The sequence below is a fragment of the Oreochromis niloticus genome, linkage group LG12, assembly GCF_001858045.2.
Source record: "Oreochromis niloticus isolate F11D_XX linkage group LG12, O_niloticus_UMD_NMBU, whole genome shotgun sequence".
Lineage (NCBI taxonomy): Eukaryota > Metazoa > Chordata > Actinopteri > Cichliformes > Cichlidae > Oreochromis > Oreochromis niloticus.
Window position 1 is genome coordinate 3,822,490 of NC_031977.2, and position 23,190 is coordinate 3,845,679.

General features: G+C 42.9%; 2 protein-coding genes across 22 annotated transcripts in view; both read left to right on the forward strand.

Annotated features, from left to right (window-relative positions):
• LOC100710725 (voltage-dependent N-type calcium channel subunit alpha-1B) overlaps positions 1-23,190 on the forward strand; it is a 219,586-nt gene that overhangs the window by 60,151 nt on the left and 136,245 nt on the right. For all 21 annotated transcript variants that reach the window (XR_003222360.1, XM_025911919.1, XM_025911931.1 and 18 more), the window contains 2 exons: positions 19,568-19,683; positions 19,826-19,912. Coding sequence is in view for 20 of the 21 variants with exons in the window: in XM_025911919.1 (XP_025767704.1) it covers positions 19,568-19,683; positions 19,826-19,912 (203 nt within the window). In the remaining variant the exon portion in view is untranslated. The remainder of the gene's footprint in view (positions 1-19,567; positions 19,684-19,825; positions 19,913-23,190) is intronic.
• LOC112848305 (uncharacterized) lies at positions 3,361-9,038 on the forward strand. The gene is made up of 2 exons (XM_025911939.1): positions 3,361-3,403; positions 3,863-9,038. The coding sequence occupies exon 2, from the start codon at positions 4,287-4,289 to the stop codon at positions 7,503-7,505; it is 3,219 nt and encodes a 1,072-aa protein (XP_025767724.1). The 5' UTR covers positions 3,361-3,403; positions 3,863-4,286; the 3' UTR covers positions 7,506-9,038.

A 23,190-nucleotide genomic window follows, 5' to 3' on the forward strand; every position in this document is an offset into this window, starting at 1 on the left:
GGCTGGACAAAGCTGGACTGAAAGACAGCACAGAGGCACTAATCATGGCAGCACAGGAACAAGCTCTGAGCACAAGGTCCCTAGAGGCTGGGGTCTATCACACCTGCAGGCAGGGTATACATGGAACACCATAACCAAGTGGTTAGCATACTATACAGAAACATCTGTGCCGAATGGCCTGGAAGTCCCGGGGTCAAAATGGGAGACCCCAAGGGTGGTGGAGAATGACCAAGCTAAGATCATGTGGGACTTCCAGATACAGACAGACAAAATGGTGGTGGCTAACCAACCAGACATAGTGGTTGTAGCCAAACAGAAGAAGACAGCTGTAGTGATCAATGTAGCGGTTCCAAATGACAGCAACATCCGGAAGAAGGAACACGAGAAGCTTGAGAAGCTATCAAGGGTTCAGAGAAGAGCTCAAGAAGACGTGGAGAGTAATCAGCGTACTAGGTGCGGTGACTCCCAAGCTTGGCGAGTGGCTCCAGCAGATCCCAGGAACAACATCGGAGATCTCTGTCCAGAAGAGCGCAGTCCTAGGAACAGCTAAGATACTGTGCGGGACCCTCAAGGTCTCAGGTCTCACGTAGAGGACCCGAGCTTGAAAGATAGACTGCCCGCAGGGGGCGAGAGGGGAATTTTTTAATAGCTGATATGTATCATTCAAAGGGATAGCACACATTGCTATATACTCACTTGCTCTGGATGGCAGTACTTTGGCCTCTGCTAACACTGTGAAAAGTGAACTGATTTCTTGCATTTGTGCAATATCTCAAAAATTTGAAACATCATGTCTCAGATGCAGTGAGGGTACTGTAAAAGAGAGAACATACTTCTAGCATATATAGCCTAGTTCTGCTACAGACAGGTTTTTTTTTTTCCATTGTCACCAAGTGCTTGCTTAAAGGGTGTTGTCTAATTTTTGGGGTTGCCTCTGTGTTATTGTTGGCTTTTTTCTTACAACAACAACTCTATAAAAAATGAATTGAACTGAATTACCTAAAGTATACCTACAAAATGTATATCTGCATACACACTGTAGCAGGATTTCATGGACAGTCTGGTCTTTTTTTATGCATATGCAAATTTTTATTTTATACGTCTTCTTTTTACCAGAGATGAAAATATTTGTTCTGTATGAATATGGAAGCTTAATATAGACTCTGTGTAATGCACAGAGAGACAGATATAGAGAGACACATATAGAACCACAAAAATTAGATTTAGACACACCTGCAGACACATATACCAACACACAAATAACCTCAGGAAGGTAGGCAGACAGCCACTGCAATGCAGAATAGAGCTTCCCCCTCCACTGTGTGGGAGACACCAATCAATGATGAATCGGGGTGGACTCACTCTGTTATTTCAGTAGTCTATCTTTCTCTCTCTCTGTCTTTATACGTCTCTCTGTCTACCTCCCCTTCTTTGTTTCTTCTCCTGCATATCTCATTTCCCACTTAGGGAAGGTCTCATTTATTATATTACAGTCTATCAAGTAAATATAATAAATCTAAACAGATGTTATTCTTAATATAGCAACATTTCTTTGTATCGTCTTTTCAGGTTTCTTGTTGAAATACTTATTTGTCTCTTCTGCCCCTCTGTTTCTTCATCTCTGTTAAAACAAGCTGACTCTTGGTTGTCTTTAATAGTCTATGGGCATATTTCGATATGAAGTACTTGGGTCAGACTTTCCTCAGAAATCCAAAGCATAGTTTTCTCCTGAATACCATACCTCAGTGTCCCTCCTCTCCATTTAGAGTCAGCAGTCAGCAATTCCTCACAAATCACTGATATCAATAAACAAGACCACAACATAGATCTCAAAACTCCACATGAAGACAAAACAAGAAACGTTGTATCCAGGTTGTGACAACCTCATTAACTAATATATCTCCTTTAGCATGTAAGCTGTCTTTCTTCTGGATAACGTTAGTTAAAGTTTGTCCATTGACATTTGACCACTAACTTGTGAGTGGTTGCTGGGGAAATAATTTCTGAAAATTACTGGTGACTGTGGCATCTGCTCATGCCAAAGCAATCAATACAAACTTTATTGTTAAACCACTTTCAATTGATTTTACCCAGCAACAGCCAGTAACGTCCAGGAATCACTTCCAATCAGTCGTGAAATAAACATTTTCCCTTATCCCCTGGTATCACATCCAGTGTGGCAGACAACTCTTGAGTGATGCACTTTCAATGATACTCACTTATGTATAATGTCAAACAATACTAATTTTAGTCATTAGTAATGTAATTGCTAAAAATGTTGTTACCTATAGTAATTGTCAAGTCAAACCGAGTAGGAGGTGGAGAGCCCTGGGGCAAAAAAGTGACAGACTGCAGGGCGGAACTAATCTTGTGTCTGGGTTTCTGTCTGGGAAGAAAAAGAAGGCGAACTGGGGAACAACAGGAAGTTGCCACTTACGGGAAAACCCAGCATATTTCTTTCAATAAGTTGTCACCAACAGGGATATTGGCTGTGTCCAAATTCATGGGCTGCATCCTCCTGAGGCCGCATTTGTAGACCAATTACGTCACAGCGACGCGCCGAAGGCTGTCGAAATTCGTAGACTCCTCCGAATGCAGCCGACAAATGCGTCCTCCTTTTCCCCGAATTTGAAGGATGGGTCGGGTGTGCTACTAAGTTTTAAAATTACTTTTATTAATCTTTCTGGGTCACAAAATAAACTTTTAACATATTTTCAGGCGAGAATGTAGCTGTGTAAACTTCAAATATCTGCTCGGTTTATCAAGGTATCGCATATTTGCAAAAGTGCTTCGACGTTTTCGGAGACGTCTGTTACCCACCAGCTTGATAGCTAGCCGAGAGCTCGAGGGTCACTGAAGCCGCCGAGAACGGCACAACTCCCGGCACATCATTTTCAGATCACCGCCGACTTTCACTACTCAGGTTAAACGTAATATATAAGTCACTCAGACAACCTAAAAAGGATATTGTTTGGCTTTTTTCAGTGTTTTATTTGTTCGTGAGTAAATCGGTTTGGCTGAGATTAAAGTTATTAGATTAGATTAGATAAAATAAAACTTTATTAATCCCCCGGGTGGTTTTCACACAGCTGAATAAACGTCAAACAGAAAACTGATTAAACAGAAGTGTGAGATGGTCGAGAATTTACGCCAGTGTCCTGTTATATTTTACATAGCAAGGAGCAGACGGCTGAGTTTATTAAACTCCACCGAGACAGCGGTGACGTTAATCAGAAGGCCAGACCGTCCAATTTCACAGCCGTTTACTTCCGGCCTACCCGACCTTCTGAGGACCCGGCCCACGTAGACCGCGAAGGCCGGGTCCTCAGGAGGATGCAGCCCATGAATTTGGACACGACCATTGTGTGGAACTGATGTATCTATAAAGCCAGGGAGGCAGCCGGTAAGGAAATGGTTGCTGACAATGTTAAAAGACTGGTTGAAGCGAGTTGCTAAAGAATCGCGGCTGCCGCTAGCTTACGTAGCATTAGCATTGTGCCGTGAGTTGGTCGCCTGTTTAGAGCGGCACCATTGTTTATTGTTGGTCTGCATATGGAAGACTGTTAATGCTTGCATATGGTTAAGAGAAGCTGGTTAAATACTATTGTTACTGCTTAAGTTCTAATGCAGATTGATCATTTAATTTAGCACTTTAATAGAAAGCAGTATTTTTCAAGTTGTATGTACAATTGTTAGTGAATTACATAATTTGAGCATTTAAAAATACTCAAGTAAATATTGTACTACAAAGCTTATGCGCTGCATTGATGTGTTAAAAAAAATGTTTGGGATTGTTCACAATATTTGCAGATGTGTGATAACAAACATAATTTGTATTTTGGTTTTTGGTTTGTATTTAAAGGTTTTTCACCTATGGCTGACTATGGCCGAAAAGAAGATTAAAGAAAAAAGGAAAACAAAAGATCTGCCTGGTCATTGAGTGAAATCCAGTTAAACACCTGTGGTAGATGCATCAATCCCTTTCAAGCGGGGAAGCTGCACCAACTTAAAGAGCTTGACAGTGAAAAACCAGGAAATCAAAATCTGGAAGCAATGACCTGGAGTCCTGGGAAAAGGGAATAATTAGTGCAAAGAGAAAATTCGGAGAATCCCTCAAGTTGCATGTGCCATTCCAATTACTAAATAAACCCCAGTTCAAGCCTGAGCATACAAAAATGGCAGACCAAGCTGCTGGGAAGTGAGTTGAACAACTCAAAGGAGTGAGAACAACAGCAAAGAGATCATTCTCTCGTCTGGTTAATGGCATTACGAGGACGCATGAGGATATGACTGAAGGAGAACTCAAAGACAGTTTCAATAGACTGACAACGGAAGCAGAGAAACTCATGGAGGCCAGTGATGATCTAGAGGCCGGTTTCATTGCAGAACTAGAGGCAAAGCTTGACACAAGTGAAGCAGTTGTGCTGACAGAACAGCAGAAAGTCGACTTAGTAAAGACTTCAAGTGAATGTGAGTTAAAACTGAAGGCAATAAAAACCCTTGTCAGAGAGACTCTCTGGGCCAACTTTGGAAGTGCAGAATTGTTCACAGCACTACAGGCAGCAGAGGCTGAGTGTGAACATGTCGCTGCCATTAAGCCTGATGGTAATTATGAAGTGTATGATTTCGTACTTGGCCACCTGAAAGAACTGGTGGGAGTGGCAAAGGACAGGTATAGCAAGTGGAAGCATTGGATCCCATTGAGTGTTCGGAGGGATCTCCAAAGCAATCTACAGAAGCTGGAACTCTGCATCCCCAGGCTGGTTTCCAGAAAAGCTGACTTTCTGGAGATGAGAATAAAGGAGGATGCTGATCACCTGACGTCATTGCCAGCTACTTCCAGCTGCCCCATGCCAATCGTCAAGCTGAAACCAACAGCCCTTCCCAAGTTTCTTGGAAATAAACAAGACTTCCACAGATGGAAGAAGGAATGGGAGGCTCTTCAGGGGCAGGCCGAGCCATCTGGTTCGAAAGAGATCAAAAAGTTTCAGCTACTTGATAGTGTGGATGAGAAAATAATGAGAGAACTTCGACTCACCACTTACAACACTGCAGATGACATCTTTCGTGTTTTGGAGAATCGGTTCGGCAATCAAACATCAATTGCTATTGAAATAGTGGAGGAGTTACAGGGAATGCCAGCTGTTAAGAGCCACCACCCAAGAAAAATAGTGGAATTAATTCAAGCTGTGGAGAAGGCGCTTCAAGACCTGGTTGACCTTGGTGACACGGGGGCTATAAAAAACCCATTGGTGACAAAGTCAATCGAAAGTAAACTTCCAGAAACTCTCAAAAAGGAGTGGCTTATTTATGTTGCTGACAGTAGAAACACGGTCACCCCAGAAAAACGATTTGATAGTCTTCTGGAATTCCTCAAAGAGCAAGAAACCATATATGAACAGCTTGATCATCTGAGAGCGGAAGAGCCAAATAAGCGAGAAAGAGTGGAGCTGAAACATTCCAGAACCAAATTCACCAAATTAGGCAGTGATGAAGAGTGTGTGGTCTGTGGTGATGGAAAGCATAAAAAGAAACTCTACTTCTGCAGGCAGTTTAAAACATTAAAGCTTGCAGAAAAGAAGGCTGCAATTAAGAAACTAGGGGCATGCTGGAGTTGTCTCAAGGTTCATGACAATGGGTCATACTGCAAACCCACTTATCTGTGCAAAAGCCCAGGCTGCAAAGAAGCGCACGCTGCAGAGCACCATTACTACCTATGCCCAAATGCTGAGGTGAGGAAGGGAAGTGCAGCAGGGAGGCAGAACAGATCTGATCCAGAGGGAGGAAAGGTCAGCAGGAAATGTACGGAGGATCAGGAGGAGTTCCTCAGAAAACTATCACCTGAACTGGCAAGAGAATGCAGGGATGCATTTTCAAACACTGCATCCAGGGCATGCAGCACCACCAAGGAGCAGCCAAGTCTCCTATTTGAAGGTGGGCTTCGAGAGCTGCCAGTAATCATGATGCTCCTCGAGGTCACAGTTAATGCTGGGCAAAAGATTGGGACATTAATTGACCTGGCTTCTGACACCAACTATATAACCCACAGGGCTGCAAGTAGTCTTAACCTAAGAAGTGAAGAAATCACTCTGGTTGTTCATGGAGTAGGGGGAATGAAAACGTATGTGAAAACAAGGCGGTACCTTTTAAAGATCCGAGTCAGAATGCCTAGAGGCACCCTTAGGTCACACCAACTGGTCTGCTATGGACTCAACAGCATAGCAAAAGTCCACAAACATGTCACACCGAGTCAGCTACAAAGGTTCTTTCCGGATATACCACTCGACGATCTTGTAAGACCGAAAGACATTCATCTGCTTATAAGTCATAAAGAAGGTCGACTAGCGCCTCAGAGGAGCAGAGTCATCGGTGACCTTGTGTTATGGGATGGGCCACTTGGAAAGACAGTTGGGGGAACTCACCCTGAGCTCTTCGAGGAGCTTACTGTCTCTGCCCACATGTCCAAGACACACTTTGCCAGGTCAATGAGAGCGGCAGCTGTCAAGTATGAGGAGCTCATTGGCGAGGCCTCAGACCAGTCTTCAACAAGGAAGCATGTTGCTGCTAAGCTTCAGAGGTCAAGCACCTCAACCACCAGCCGAGAATTCTTAGAGTGGTGGAAATGGGATAGTATTGGTGCTGCTTGTGGGCCGAAGTGTGGGGGTTGCCGTTGCGGAAATTGCCAGCCAGGTGGGAAAGAAATGAAAATGAAAGAAATGACACTGGCTGAGGAGAGAGAGCTTGAAATAATAAGAGAAGAGCTCACCTATGTCACAGGTGACGGCCACAGCGGAGAACCACACTGGCATGCCAAGTACCCCTGGGTTGAAGATCCAGCATCCCTACCAGACGACAAAAGAGGAGTTGAGAGCACATTCCTCCGGACAGAGAAGCAATTGGCCAAGGAGCCTGAATGGAAAGCCGCTTATGCCACTCAAGTGCATGACATGGTGGAGCGTCGAGCAGCAGTCAAGTTGTCCAAGGGCATGATCAGTAACTGGGATGGGCCAGTGTGGTACGTGATTCACCTCATTGCTCCGAATCCTCACTCTGTTACAACTCCAGTCAGGCTTGTGTGGAATAGCAGCCAGAGGTTTAGAGGTGTGAGCTTGAACGACCTGCTAATAAAGGGTCCAGATGTCCTCAACCAGATTCGGGCAGTTCTCCTCAGATTCAGAGGCGGAGTGTACGGTGCCCTTGGTGACATAAAAAAGATGTACAATTCAGTTTGGTTGGAAGACAGAGAGATGCACCTGCATAGATTCCTCTGGCGGGACTCTGAGGATGACAAGCTGGAGGAATATGCAATCACAAGGGTGAATATTGGAGATAAACCGGCAGGATGCATTGCACAGCTGGCAATGCGTGAAACTGCCAGCCTTTCTACCTTTTCCCACCTCAAGGAGGAACGTCAGGTACTCCAGCAAGACAGCTATGTCAATGACATCCTTACCTCTCACAATGACATGAACCAACTAGAAGTCATTACAGAGAACATTGGGTGAATTCTAAAGGATGGAGGATTTGAGCTGAAGCCTTGGGTCTTATCTGGGCAAAGTGGGAGGAGGAAGCGCGATGACAAGGGTGAGAAGACAAGAATGAAAACCATAGTCCTACCAAACCAAATGCGTGACGAAGAAAACAAAGCTCTTGGTCTGGGTTATATAGTGGAAGAAGACAAGCTTCATGTCATGGTAGCAATCAACTTCTCCAAGAGGAAGAAAAAGATGCGAGTTGGCCAAGCCCTTGTCCAGGAGCAGATTAAGACCCACACGGCAAACCCGCTGACACAAAGAGAGCTTCTCAGTCAAGTGTCAGGGTTGTATGATCCAGTCGGTTTGGTCACTCCTGCAAAGCAAAAAGGAGCAATCTTAGTTCGCAGAGCATTCCAAGAGACAAAAGTAGAAAGCTGTTTGGTCAAGGACACTTGGGACATGGCGCTCTCAGATGCCCTGTGGGAGGACGCCATTAGGCTTTTTGAGGAGTATGCCCAGCTCAGCAAAGTCATATTTGCCAGGGCGCTAACTCTCCCATGCTTCACCGAAGAACCCTGGGCAATTACTTTCTCCGATGGAAGTGAGCAAGCCTATGGGGCAGTGTTGTACTTAAGGTGGAATTCAGATCAGGGCACAACCATCAGGTTGTCCAACTCCATTGGACCACAAAGGGGATGTTGTCAAAGCAGAGCTGTGTGGGGCAGTGTTTGGCTCACGCCTAAAGAAATACTTTGAGGCGCAAAGCCTGATTCAGGTTGAGAGGTGGTATCACTTTGTCGACAGCCAAACGGTCACTGGGGCAATACAGCAGGAGAGCTATGGTTATCAGACCTTTGTCGCAAATAGGATTGGAGAAATACAGAGCAGCACAATGATTCAAGATTGGTGGTGGATCCCTGGCCCTCAGAACATTGCGGATGTAGTCACAAGTAGAGATGGACCGATCCGATATTACGTATCGGTATCGGTCCGATACTGACCTAAATTACTGGATCAGATATCGGAGAGAAATAAAAAATGTAATCCAATCCGAAATATCACAAAATCACCTCACAAAACGCGCTACTTGGCGTAACCCAGCTCGGCGCATCGGAGCAGTATGTGTCACGTGATAGAGCGGCTGTTGTCTGCCAGACCTGTCAGCGGACTGTTGGAGCATTTGGAGCCTCGCTACATGCTTCCTAAGGCATTTCATCTCGGCGAAAACTATCCCAGAGAAGTAAAGCAAGTGTGTAAGTTCATCCAAGAATGTCTGCATAGTATTTCCACGTTAAGCTTAACAACTGATATATTGAGCCACAGCTGAACTGGCCTTCGGAGTTCCATATTGAGGTGAAAGGGAAGTGATTTGTCCCCGTACTCCAGCTAGAGATAAAAAAAAATAGACACAAAGCTGAAGTTATTCTGTCTTTGCTGCGCAGTTGCATCTACTCTCATTCACTCCCCCTCCCTCTCCTGTTATTACTTAAAACATGAAACTGATCAACGATCAGCTGATCAGCTTTTCTGTCACGAGTCCCGTCTTTCTTGTTTGTTTATCGCCCACTTTGCGCTATAAAGAGGAGACCAGCGGATAAACAACAGCAGCACGTTTAACCTTGATAAGCTGTTGTTAGAATTTATTTAATATTACTTTCTACACCAGGATCCTTTTCTACGTAGCTGATGGCTGGTAACTGTGCAGGGGCGGATCTAGCAAAGTTTAGCCAGGGGGGCCGATAGAGCATTAACAGGGAAAAGGTGGCACAAAGACATACTTTTCTTTCTTATTCTCATTTAAAATGTCTAGCTTTTAATAAATAATTATCTTAATCTTACACCCAAAACTTTAATCTGATGTAAAATGTATAGAAGTATTAAGTCTAATATACCCTAGTAAGCTATAGTACTTTTTCCTTTGGGAATGTACAATCTGTGCAGTCTGCTATTCTGTAGAAGAAAGATGTTGAATCTATTTAATTATTCTTGAAAAATAATTGATTTCTGTGCATTTTGTTTTCACACTGCATCAAATTAAAGTTGATTACGTCGATTAAGCATCATGAGGTGGAGGGTGGGGGGTGGTTCCCTATTTTTTTATTATTATTTTTTTGCTGGGAGTTTTCAACCCTATTAGTTAGGTTGCTTACTCTTTAAAATACAAGAATAGGGGGGATGGAGTAGGTTTAAGTTTATTAGATTGATCTGTATTGCTGAACTATGAAATATTTTGGGTGCAGTGTATTTTTTGCACACAGGTATAACAGAATAGCTTTAGTGTTTTTTGTTTTTTTTTACTTGAGTTTGAACTTATACAAAATTCAGCAAGATATTTAAAAAAAAGTTTTATTGATTGAAAAACACACTATATCGGATTCATATCGGTATCGGCAGATATCCAAATTTATGATATCGGTATCGGTATCGGACATAAAAAAGTGGTATCGTGCCATCTCTAGTCACAAGAGGAGCTAGTCCCAGAGATCTAGATGAAGACTCAGAGTGGCAAAATGGTCCAAGGTTCTTGAGTCTGCCTGTGAGCGAGTGGCCAGTTAGGTCAGCTAAAGAGTTAGCCGGCACTGCCAAAGAAAACGTCAGTAAGCTGCAAAGAAAGGCATTTGTCGCTGCCTTGACAAGGGCCAAGATAAGAGGGCAAGAAGAAAAGCAAAGTCGGGCTGAGGCCCAGGGAGAGCAGCGAAGACCACCTGCAGGGTCAGTCATCAAGAACCTTGTAGATGTCAAACGGTTCAGTGACCTAACTCGATTGGTTAGATCAGTTGCTTGGACTTGGAGAGCAGCTAGAAAATTTCTTGGGGGAAATCCAGCTGCTAATGACCCAAAATGGGAGGCAGTCCCGTTGGCAGGAGTAATTTCAGTGAAGGAACGTGAAGATGCCCTAAGAGACATCTTCCTTGCAGCACAAAACAGCGCAGTCTTCCCAAGCACTACTACAGATAGACTGGTAGTATACAAAGACCCAGGCTCTGGGCTTTTTGTTTGTGGTGGCCGAGTCAAGCTTTTAAGAAAGACCAGATTAGTGTTCCCATCTTGGCTTATGATGCTTGGGTGTCTACACTGTTAGCCCGGGAGACCCACAATGAGAGTCATGAGGGAGTTGCTGGGACCCTGCTCAAAATGAGGAAGAAAGCGTGGGTCATAAGAGGGAGAAGGATTGCCCAAAAGGTTGTTGATGGTTGTGTGGTTTGCCGGAAAGCAGAAGCACAGAGTTGCTGGCAAATAATGGGCGACTTACCTCCGGAAAGAACTCAACCTGCTCTACCTTTTGAGTTCACAACAGTGGATCTCTTTGGACCCTACCAAGTGAAGGATGACGTCAAGAAAAGAGTCATGATAAAGGTTTGGGGGGTTGTATTCTGTTGTATGGCCAGCAGGGCGATTCACACAGAGTTAGTAAACTCCTTGTCGACTGAAGGCTTCTTGATGGCTCACCAGAGATTTACAGCAATTAGAGGACATCCAAGAAAGATCTGGTCAGACCCAGGCACCAATTTCATAGGAGCAAAGTCTGTCTTGAAGGAAATGTACGGATTCTTGGAAAGTCAGAACAAATTCGTCTTGGAGGAGACTGCGGCAAAGAATGGAACAGAGTGGATGTGGAAAGTTAATCCGGCTGATTCCCCACATAGGAATGGAGCTGCTGAGGCTGCTGTGCGCATTGTGAAGAGAGCGCTCCAGAGTCTTGGAAGGGAGTCTGGGCTAAGTTACAGTGAGTTCCAGACAGCTCTTCATGTGGCAACTAACCTTGCAAATGAGCGCCCGATTGTACAGAGTACAGAGTCGGGAAGGTTGCATTCATTACGTCACACCCAACACTCTTTTGCTTGGTCGAGCATCTCAAAATGGGGACTTCAAGATGTTTGACTTTTCCGTTTACCCCTATAAGAGACTCCAGGCGATTCAGGCAGAAGTGAGCAAGTTTTGGAGGTCTTGGAGCCAACTTGCTGGCCCTAATTTGTTTGTAAGGAGCAAGTGGCACACTGCACACAGAAATGTCGCTGTTGGAGATGTCGTCTGGTTAAGTGATCAGAATGCGCTGAGAGGACACTTCAAGATGGGCATAGTTGTCAGCACTAATCCAGACAAAAAAGGTATTGTGAGGGACGTCAATATCCGGGTATGCTCAAGTTACAGCAGTTCTGTGGCTAAGTCCTTGAGAGCGGAGGACTTAAGCTCTGGTTCAAAGGGAGCGACTCCGGTGGCTCAAGCTACCATCCTTCATAGAGACGTCAGACGTCTAGTTGTTCTATTACCTGTGGAGGAGCAAAATGGAACCAAGTTGTCAGCATCATGCTTCAATGGGATGAGTTAAACTGCGTTTTGGCTGTGAAGTTGGCGATCTCCCGTGTTCCAAGGGAAGATCGAGTGGGAGGTGTCAAGTCAAACCGAGTAGGAGGTGGAGAGCCCTGAGGCAAAAAAGTGACAGACTGGAGGGCGGAACTAATCTTGTGTCTGGGTTTCTGTCTGGGAAGAAAAAGAAGGCGAACTGGGGAACAACAGGAAGTTGCCACTTACGGGAAAACCCAGCATATTTCTTTCAATAAGTTGTCACCAACAGGGATATTGTGTGGAACTGATGTATCTATAAAGCCAGGGAGGCAGCCGGTAAGGAAATGGTTGCTGACTATGTTAAAAGACTGGTTGAAGCGAGTTGCTAAAGAATCGCGGCTGCCGCTAGCTTACGTAGCTGTCACTACCCGATCCGTACCGGAAACCCGATCGGTATCCCGCATGCGCGAAAGGTGTCTACTTCCGGTCGAAGCGTTTTACGATAGTTACGGGTCAGAGTATCTGTTAAGATGTTAAGAATAATAAGTATCTCTTAAAATGTTTCCAATATTGAAACATTTCAATATAATGTAGACAAAAATGAAAAATAAAAAGATGGTTACGGATCAGGACTCCCCGATCTTTATTGCGCATGTGCAAAGTCGGACCATACAAATCGGGTCTACCCGATCCGTACCGCGCATGTGCAGGGGTTTTCTTCTTCTTCTGTTTGTTTAATGGCAGTTTACTCCCCACTGTACGAGGATACCGCTACCTGCTGACCAAGCGAATGAACTCTATTGTAAACTGAATTAGCGTCATTACCAGTGTTGGGACTAACGCGTTATTAAGTAACGCGTTACAGTAACTACGTTATTATTGTGGTAACGAGCACGGTAACTAGTTATTATGCCAAAACCAGGAACGCGTTACTCGTTACTGAGATTTAGATAGGCTCGTTATTCGTTACTTCGTGTGGTGGCTAGAACGGAGATGTTCTTACTGAATCATCAGAGCTGAACAGCTGATGGAGAAACAGGTTTACCTTTTAGGTGACATGGATGAGTTGAAGGGAAGTTATGAACTGTTTCTGAGACACAAATAACACCAGGATCCCTTTTCTATGTAGCTGACAGCTGGTAACTGTGCAGGGGCGGGTCTAGCAAAGTGTTGCCAGGGGTCCATGTAGGGCATTAACAGGGAAAGGGGGGCACAAAGAAATACTTTTCTTTCTTATTCTCATTTAAAATGTCTAGCTTTTAAAAAAAATAATTATCTGAGTCTTACAACAAACAATTGATAGATTGATACATATATACCATCAGAACAGTGCACATCACTGTCAAAGTCTTTATGATTTTTCCTATAATGGTGAGCCGGTCTCTAGTCAAAATGCCCGGGATGATTTTTTTGTCCCAGTCCAGCTCTGTATGCAGCTCATCTGCAGTCTGGTGTTACCTACATCTTCCTATTTGGAAGGCAGAATTTCCGAGTTCTGAGTACAATCAAAAGGACCACGACTGCAGTTTTTGTGTTGGATGTAAAAAGCAGGCTAGACTCATGCGGCGGTCAACGACGGTCCAGGCGTGGGATTTCTCTCGTGGAAATGTGCACATTATTTTTTCCTTTCTATTGGCAGGTGGCACAGTGCACTTGTGGCAAGTAAGCAAGCTAGAAGACTGGCAATCTTGCTCGGTATCCAGTTACGGAAGCAACACATTAACAAGAGAAGTCTGAGTAAAACCAAAGTTACTTTCCCTAGTAACTAGTTACTCTGAAAGTAACGAGTAACTTGGAGTAACTGAGTTACTTTTGATAGAAGTAACTAGTAATGTAACTAAGTTACTAATTTAAAGTAACTTACCCAACACTGGTCATTACAAATGCGTGTTAAATTTGATTTAGTGATAGTCGAGTGTGTTTATGCTTGTCTGTGTGGAGAGGATTGATTGGAATAGTGATGATGATGTCCGCTATCGCTGTCAATTGTCAGTAAACACTTCATCTGGCTGATGAATCTACACGTGACATATTACAAAGTCTGTATTATTAACTCTGTAATTAGGCGCCATTCTTCTTATTTTACGGCGCTGTTGTTCAATCGGGGAACGCTCTCTGTTGAGGAGAAAAGCATGAATTTGTTTGTATACGGAGGTATCCATTGTTTAAATGTCCCGGTAGTCGAAAAGGAGGCAGAGCTGTTGAGAAATGCTAGGAGCTAACTGGGCGCTAACCGTATCATTCAAATATATTGAATGTCGCAATATTGGCAAAGAGAGGAAGTGACGTAAGATTTGCGCATGCAGGGTACCGATCGGGTTTCTGGTACGGATCGGATAGCGACAGTAGCATTAGCATTGTGCCGTGAGTTGGTCGCCTGTTTACGAGCGGCACTATTGTTTATTGTTGGTCTGCATATGGAAGACTGTTAATGCTTGCATATGGTTAAGAGAAGCTGGTTAAATACTATTGTTACTGCTTAAGTTCTAATACAGATTGATCATTTAATTTAGCACTTTGATAGAAAGCAGTATTTTTCAAGTTGTATGTACAATTGTTAGTGAATTACATAATTTGAGCATTTAAAAATACTCAAGTAAATATTGTACTACAAAGCTTATGCGCTGCATTGATGTGTTAAAAAAAAATGTTTGGGATTGTTCACAATATTTGCAGATGTGTGATAACAAACATAATTTGTATTTTGGTTTTTGGTTTGTATTTAAAGGTTTTTCACCTATGGCTGACTATGGCCGAAAAGAAGATTAAAGAAAAAAAGGAAAACAAAAGATCTGCCTGGTCATTGAGTGAAATCCAGTTAAACACCTGTGGTAGATGCATCAATCCCTTTCAAGCGGGGAAGCTGCACAAACTTAAAGAGCTTGACAGTAATAGCCAACATGCCAGGAGTTAGCCTAGTAATTGTAACATAGATGACATATATCTGGCATTGGTTGCTTAATTTGGTTAAATCAAACGTGTTTATATCTGAAAAAACAGAAATGTGTAAATATGGATTAATATGACTACAATGTCCTGTAATAACAAGTGCCTTATAATGCCTATTAAAAGCATACCTGGTGATACATGATTCACAATAATATGTTTTTTTGCAACATGCAACATATGAATGTGTTCTAATTTAATAGCAGATTTGGCCATATGCAGGACAGACATTCCCATTTCTGTCATCGAAAAAGTGGACAATATAGCTTTTCGAAATTTGAATATTTCATGTTTACATGATTAGATTAAAACTACATCATAAGTCAAGACATTTTTCCTCATGCTGGTGCACTTAATTGTTAACAGTCATTGTTATATTGTCATTTGGCATCATTGGTAGGCACTTATGAGTCTCATTCTGTCCTACCTGAAAGTCAGAGGATTTCTAAAAAAACAGTGAAGAAAAACTAGTATCTAGAAAAGACAAAAAAACCAAATGAACAACTGCAGCATTCTTTGACTAAACTTAAAAATGTGAAGAAGTTTTTTTTACACTTACTGTTAAAGGCTTATCCTTGAATATGTACCTTATATTTGCAAAAATCTAACTACATACCAGTGGCATTTGGTGACTTTAACACCAATGTTAAGTATATAACAATGTAAATTAGATCAGTTTAAAAGTTATTATTATTTTAATTAAAATTAAAATTAATTCATTTAAATTAATGTAGCAAGAGAACTTAATTGAATATAATTTTTCAATAAAATTTTATTTATATAGCACACAACAACAGTCACCTCAGTGCGCTTTATAATGAAAGACTACAATAATACAAAGAAAACAGAGAAAACCCCAACAATTATATCACTCACTATGAGGAAGCGCTTGGATGACAGTGGGAAGGAAAAACTCCCTTTAGCAGGAAGAAACCTCCAGCAGAACAAGGCTCAGGAAGGGGCAGCCATCTGCTGCAACAAGTTGGGGATGAGTCCATGAAGACACGAGAAAGACATGCTGTGGAACTAAGCCAGAGATTAATAATAACTAATAATTAATTGCAGAGAATTGTATAAACACATAGTATAAGTGAAGAGGGTGACTGAAAAAGGAACACTTAATGTATCATGGGAATTCAGTAGCAGCCGAGAGCTATCGCAGCGTTTCTAGGGGAGGACAAACTCTGGTAATTAGTGATTCTGTTCTGAGACATGTGAAGCTAGAGACACCAGTAACCATAGTCAGTTGTTTTCCAGGGGCCAGAGCAGGCAACATTAAGGGAAATTTAAAACTGCTGGCTAAGGCTAAACGTAAATTTAGTAAAATTAATCACGTTGGCAGTTACAATTGGAGGTCACTAAAATTAATATTGAATCGGTGTGTAACTTTGCCAAAGGAATGTCGGACTCTGTGGTTTTCTCTTTTATGTGAGGAGCAGGATTTTGAAATTAATTCTGGATTTAACAGGGAACCAGTGAAGGGAAGCCAATATAGGAGAAATATACTCTCTTTCTAGTCCCTGTCAGTACTCTTGCTGCAGCATTTTGGATTAACTGAAGGCTTTTCAGGGTTTTTTTTTAGGACATCCTGATAGTAATGAATTACAGTAGTCCAGCCTAGAAGTAATAAATGCATGAACTAGTTTTTCAGCATCACTCTGAGAGATGATATTTTTAATTTTAGAGATATTGTGCAAATCAAAGAAAGCAGTCCTACATATTTATTACTCTCATATTTACATATGAGAGTAATAATCTGGTTAGATACCATATCTCTAAGATTTTCTGGGCCGAGTACAATAACCTCAGTTTTATCTGAATTTAGAAGCAGAAAATTGGAGGTCATCCAGGTCTTTATGTCTTTAAGATATTCCTGCATTTTAACTAACTGATGTAAAAACTTTCCTTTTTTCCAAAGCATATAATTAAGGCAGGATCAGGTGACCCTGAATCCTCCCTTAGTTATGCTGCAATAGGCGTAGACTGCTGGGGGATTCCCATGATGCATGAGTATTTCTTCTTCAGTCACCTTTCTCACTTAATAGACGTCTCTGCATTGAATCACACTTGTTATTAATCTCTGGCTCTCTTCCACAGCATGTTTTGTATCCTGTCTTCCTTCTCTCTCTCCAACCGGTCGTGGCAGATGGCCGCCCCTCCCCGAGTCTGGTTTTGCTAGAGTTTTCTTCCTGTTAAAAGGGAGTTTCTCCTTCCCACTGTCACCAAAGTGCTTGCTCATAGGGGATCATATGATGGGTTTTTCTCTGTATGTATTATTGAATGGTCTACCTTACAAAAGCACTTTAAGGTGACTTTTGTTGTGATTTGGCCCTGTATAAATAATATTGAATTGAACTGAAGTCTAACTATATGGTTTATCAATCTGAAATTGTTGGTTAAACCTGCACTTGTTCAATTTTCCTGTTTTATTCAAAAGGACATAACACGAGTTCCACTGTCTATGATCAAAACTTTCATTACTAATGTGGTAAATAGGTGATTAAAACTTTCTTACATCACACATGTTGGCCAGTGTATAACTAGGTAGTTTAAATCTATATCATCATTTACTAGTAGGCATATAATTAATGTTAATTATGTAAATCTGAAAAACAAGATGTTTAACTTATACTTTTAAAAATAAATGTAATCGAATACACCGTAAGTGGCCTTTTAGATGCACCACTGCATGTGGCAAGTATATAAGGGAAAGAAAGGCGTGTGGCTGCTGTCAGTCTGGAGCAAAGCTTACAGGACAATTCTGAAGATAGTGGCAAAGTCAGCTAGCAGTTTGTTTTTATACAGGCAGATGTAGTTCTAGCTTGGATTTAATTTAGTTGTGCTGCCACTGTGGAAAACAAAGGAGTGGTGGATGGGAGCACTTTTCTTCACATTTAAGCTTTTTGGACAGATGCTTTGTGTTACAAGCCTTCCCATGTCTGCAAGGGCCTAAGAGGAGAGGGCATGAGGGCAACAGCACAAGCCATACATAAGCTGAGTCTCCAAAGAACAACTGTGTGTTCAATAGGCCTACATTTATTTTACAACTTTACAAACAGCTAATTACAACTACCTACCTACTACAACTCCACTCTTCCAGGAAACAAAAGAAAACACTTAACTGTAGAGTGAATAAAAAAAAAGAGACATGGTGCAACAGTTCTCTGAACAGTGACGAAATTAAGGACGTTAGTCTAAGGAGGTGCGTTGACAGCGATTAATTACTCTTTCAACACTTTAAGGGGCCCTCGCACATTATGTCCAAACACTAAATACTATACACTAAAATCGTGATATTCCTGCTTCACCTTGCAATCGGCACACAGCAGGAAAGGCAGACCTTCATCCCAGTCTCTCTCAGAGTCAAGGCAGTTTTATGCAACCTCTCTAATGCACCTTGTGGTTGGGGATGCTATGGGCTAGAGAGGACATCCACACTACATAAAGATCGTAATGCCTGCCTGAACACTTTTGATTGAAAATTGCCCTACATTACCTCTTTGCTGTCTCCTGTGTGTCTCAATGAGGAGAAGGTGTAGGTGTACCAGTGATGATAATCCTTATTGATGTTTTCTTATCAATAATTTTGTTAAGACAAATACAGTCCACTTGCTCTAGAGCTACTTGGATTTACGCACATGGTCATAAATGCATTTTACAGTTCACAGACAGCTGTTTTTAGTTCCAGATGTGAGTGAAACCGTTTCGAGTGATGCTATAATCAGTGTCTTCCTGCTTTTTTCCATGACATTAAGAATTCTCTCCTTCTTTTCCTTCTTCTTTCTCCTTCATATGCGTCTTTTTTCTTTTAATGTGAGTATGCTGACTGTACAAAACACTAATTGACAGCCAGCCTACTTGACAGGTGACACAGTGGCCCAGAGCCCTGTATCCCGTGTCTTGTTATTAATATGGGCATTAGTTCGACCTTTAGCACCCATTAAAAAACATTTCTGCAAACCTAACATACCCACTCCCCACTGGTACTCCTTACAGCAGGAGTCTATAAGAAAGAACAAAATGCCATACCTCAAAAACTACTCAGCAGGTGCTTGAGAAAGACCACAAAGGTATTTACTTGACCTCCAGTCTCCCTAGAATCCAATAAGACCTGTCTAGTCCCACACACTCAAATAATCCACTGCTGCAAATAAATCCTTTGTTGTCTTGAAACAGGACAACAGAAAACTAACGTTTACTGTGTAAGAGGTTTTCAGGCTGTTGCTTGTGGTCATAGAATTTGGTAATAATTTCTTACTATCATCAGTCACCGGCAGGATTTCAGTATTTAAGGACTGGCTGGAAACTTCAGTTCCATGTAACATTTAAGTGGGTTTTTTAAACCCCATAATCAGTCTAGTTGTGGTATGCTACTATCACCAGCTATCCTTACAAGATGTGTTGTTGTTCACACTGCAGGGTATTTAATGGAACCCATTCCATCTGAAAGCATGAGTGTGTTCAATGTGCATGTAATTTTAGCTTATCTTTTTTCTGTCTTGGCCCATGAGAAGATGAAGTCACTGGTTTTAAATTGCAAATCTTTTCTAATACTGGCCAAGTCTAACATTATCAGACTGTGACTCAAGATCATCTCATTTCACTTGCTGCCTCAGCAGCAAAAGAAAGAACAGTGTGTTTTACCCTTGTGACAGATAGTATTTGGTTGTCTCAGTATAAGACCATTTTTCAGTTTAGTGTGAGGGTTAGACAGGGGCTTTGCCTCACCTGCTGGAAGGCAGCCTGCTGTGTACCCATCAACAGCTGAATGCTCCAGGGTCTGTGTTGGCTTGTCAGTTTTAATAACTTTTCTTTTGTTTGTGTGTGTGTGTGCTTGTGTGTATTTGTGTTTCTTTCAGGGAATTTGCGAAGGAGAGAGAGCGTGTGGAGAAGAGGCAAGAATTCTTGAAGCTTCGCCGACAACAGCAAATAGAGAGAGAGTTAACTGGGTACCTGGAGTGGATCTGCAAAGCAGGTCAGAAACACAATTATATCTTTACACTGCAGGTGTAAATTTAGCTATGACCGATTTTTACTGTTAGATCTAAATAACAACTTTGCTTTACTTGATGTTAGCACTATTGTGACATAATTTTTTGTCATAATTTGTGTTGCAGAAGAAGTGATGCTGGCAGAGGAAGACAAGAACGCAGAAGAGAAATCTTTGGATGGAGCATGGTACAAACGAAAACACAACAACTCTGGTGAGAACTGGTATCTTTAGAATCAGTTTTCAGAATTGAAAACATTTACATTTAGAACAACATTCAACCAAAATTAAGGAGTTAAATATAAAACGTGAGCTTATATCTAAAAATCTTTGGATACACATTTTAAGACTTACAGGTCTCATATTTTTTTAGGTTTTTAACTGTTAACTACATTTACGTTTAGGCAAGCTTTGTGTGTGTGTGTGTGTGTGTGTGTGTGTGTGTGTGTGTGTGTGTGTGCAGGCGTGGCTGTGTGACTGTGCGTACATGTGTCTGTTTGTCTATATACATGTGTGCTAATAGACCAGACTAGCTCTCATCTGCACTCGCCCAGGATTACAGTTAACCTTTATTATGGGTATAAAGGTGGAAGGCCAATGAGATCAGAATGCAGGAGAGAGGAGGAGGCTCCCTGAAGTTAGCATTGTAATATGAGTGCCCTTCATGCAGCTGTGATTCATTTTTCTGTCATTTGAATACCGTCCTGTTTTTTTCTCTTCCTTTTTAAGAAATTCTCAATAGCAAACTGTGTTATTTTACAGAACGCTAACAGCAGCAGAGCAAATTTGTGTGTTATGTCAGCAGAATGGAGAATATTTGTACAACCTAAATTCTTGTCTTTTATGATACATATTGCATAAACCAAACTGGAGGCCTCAGTTTTTTTTCCTCTAAAGTTTTATATGTATAGGAAGGCCCCCTCCTTGGTTTCGTTATGGTTGTTTTCCTTTTCACATACTGTATTTTCCACACTATAAGGCGCACTTAAAATCCTTTAATTGTCTCAAAAATCGACAGTGCGCCTTATAATCTGGTGGGCCTTGTGTATGAATTCTGGTTGTGCTGACTGACTGACGATTTTATGTGGTAAATGATGCTCAACAGCCATCCATCCATTCATCCATCCATCCATTTTCAACCGCTTTATCCGAGGCCGGGTCGCGGGGGCAGCAGCCTAAACAGAGAAGCCCAGACAAGGCGTTCCCAGGCCAGCTGAGAGATATAATCTCTCCAGCGTGTCCTGGGTCTGCCCCGGGGCCTCCTCCCGGTGGGACATGCCCGGAACACCTCACCCAGGAGGTGCCCAGGAGGCATCCTTGTCAGATGCCCAAACCACCTCAACTGGCTCCTTTCGATGTGGAGAAGCAGTGGCTCTACTCTGAGCCCCTCCCGGATGGCCGAACTTCTCACCCTATCTCTAAGGGAGAGGCCAGCCACCCTTCGGAGGAAGCTCATTTCTGCTGCTTGTATCCGCGATCTCGTTCTTTCGGTCACTACCCACAGCTCGTGGCCATAGGTGAGGGTAGGGACGTAGATCGACCGGTAAATTGAGAGTTTCGCTTTTACACTCAGCTCCCTCTTCACCACGACGGACCGGTGCAGCGTCCGCATCACTGCAGCCGCAGCACCAATCCGTCTGTCGATCTCCGGCTCCCTTCTCCCATCACTCACGAACAAGACCCCGAGATACTTGAACTCCTCCACTTGGGGCAGGAACTCATCCCCGACCCGGAGTGGGCACTCCACCCTTTTCCGGCTGAGAACCATGGCCTCAGATTTGGAGGTGCTGATCCTCATTCCCGCTGCTTCACACTCGGCTGCGAACCATTCCAGTGTGAGCTGGAGGCCTTCACCCGATGAAGCCAACAGAACCATATCATCCGCAAAAAGCAGAGATGAGATTCTGAGGCCACCGAAGTGAAAGCCCTCCACCACTTGGCTGTGCCTAGAAATCCTGTCCATAAAAATTATGAACAGAACCGGTGACAAAGGGCAGCCCTGGCGGAGCCCATCATCCACCGGGAACGAGTCCGACTTATTGGCGGCAATGCGAACCAAGCTCATACAACGGTTGTATAGGGATCGAATGGCCCGTAGCAATGGGCCAGACACCCCATACTCCCGCAGCACCTCACACAGGACACCCCGAGGGACACGGTCGAATGCCTTCTCCAAGTCCACAAAACACGTGTAGACTGGTTGGGCAAACTCCCATGCACCCTCAAGTATCCTTGAGAGGCTAAAGAGCTGGTCCAGTGTTCTGCGACCAGGACGAAAACTGCATTGTTCCTCCTGTATCCGAGGTTCAACTAGCGGACGAACTCTCCTTTCCAGCACCCCTGGCATAGACTTTCCCAGGGAGGCTGATGAGTGTGATCCCCCTGTAGTTGGAACACACCCTCCGGTCTCCCTTCTTAAAGATGGGGACCACCACCCCCGTCTGCCAGTCCAGGGGTACTGCCCCTGATCTCCACACAACATTGTAGAGGTGTGTCAACCAGGACAGCCCTACAACGTCCAGAGCCTTCAGGAACTCGGGGCGGACCTCATCAACCCCAGGGGCTCTGCCACCAAGGAGTTGTTTAACTGCCTCAGTGACCTCGCCCCCAGAAATTGGCGGGTCATTCCCCTCATCCCCAGACTCTGCTTCCTCCTCGGAAGACGTGTCAGTAGGATTAAGGAGGTCCTCGAAGTATTCCTTCCGACGCTCAACAATCTGTCAAAAAATGTTTTTGTACGACTTTGGTAAGCTACGAAGCTGCACCACTTGCACAAGCGGAATAATGTGGGTCCAAAATACCGTCTGCTTCAGGTCTCAAAGTCAAATGAACACTGCGGCAAAAAACTGTCTAAATTCTTTCATCTTTAATAAAATGATCAGTGTTGTTGCTTTACCAGGTGTAACAATTATGTTTAACATCCAGGCATCCATGAAAACAGAATTTATGAAATTTAATGGAGTTAGAAGTTAGCAGGAAGTTAGCTCGCTAGTTTGCACCTAAACATGATATACCATGTTCTGACTAAGAAATTTCTGAGAAAATTAAAACGTACAGCTCTGTTATCACTTCCAACATAAATGAGGACAGAAACTAAACAGCAGTGACGTTTCTAGGGTTACTGAAGTTGGGCTAGCTGGTATATAATGATGTGCTACGCGATTGCTAGCAACACAGCTTAACTAAGGAGCTTGGAAAGAAAAGTGTCTGGACTTCTCCGAGAAGCTTCTTCAGTTCTTCTCAGATAAGAGGTGAAACGTCTTCAAGCAACTTAAAGAAGTCCAGACACTTTTCTTTTGAAAGCTCCTTAGACTACAATGACCTGGATGACTGAGAACCTTCACAGACAACACAGCTTAACATTCACTGTGTTTATGTTAGTATAACATAAACACAGTGAAGCTGGAGGTCGAATTCAAACTTTTTTCCACTCGATAAAAGTTAACGTGAGGGTTCCCGATAATTAGGAACAAATGCAATGGCATGGCAGGA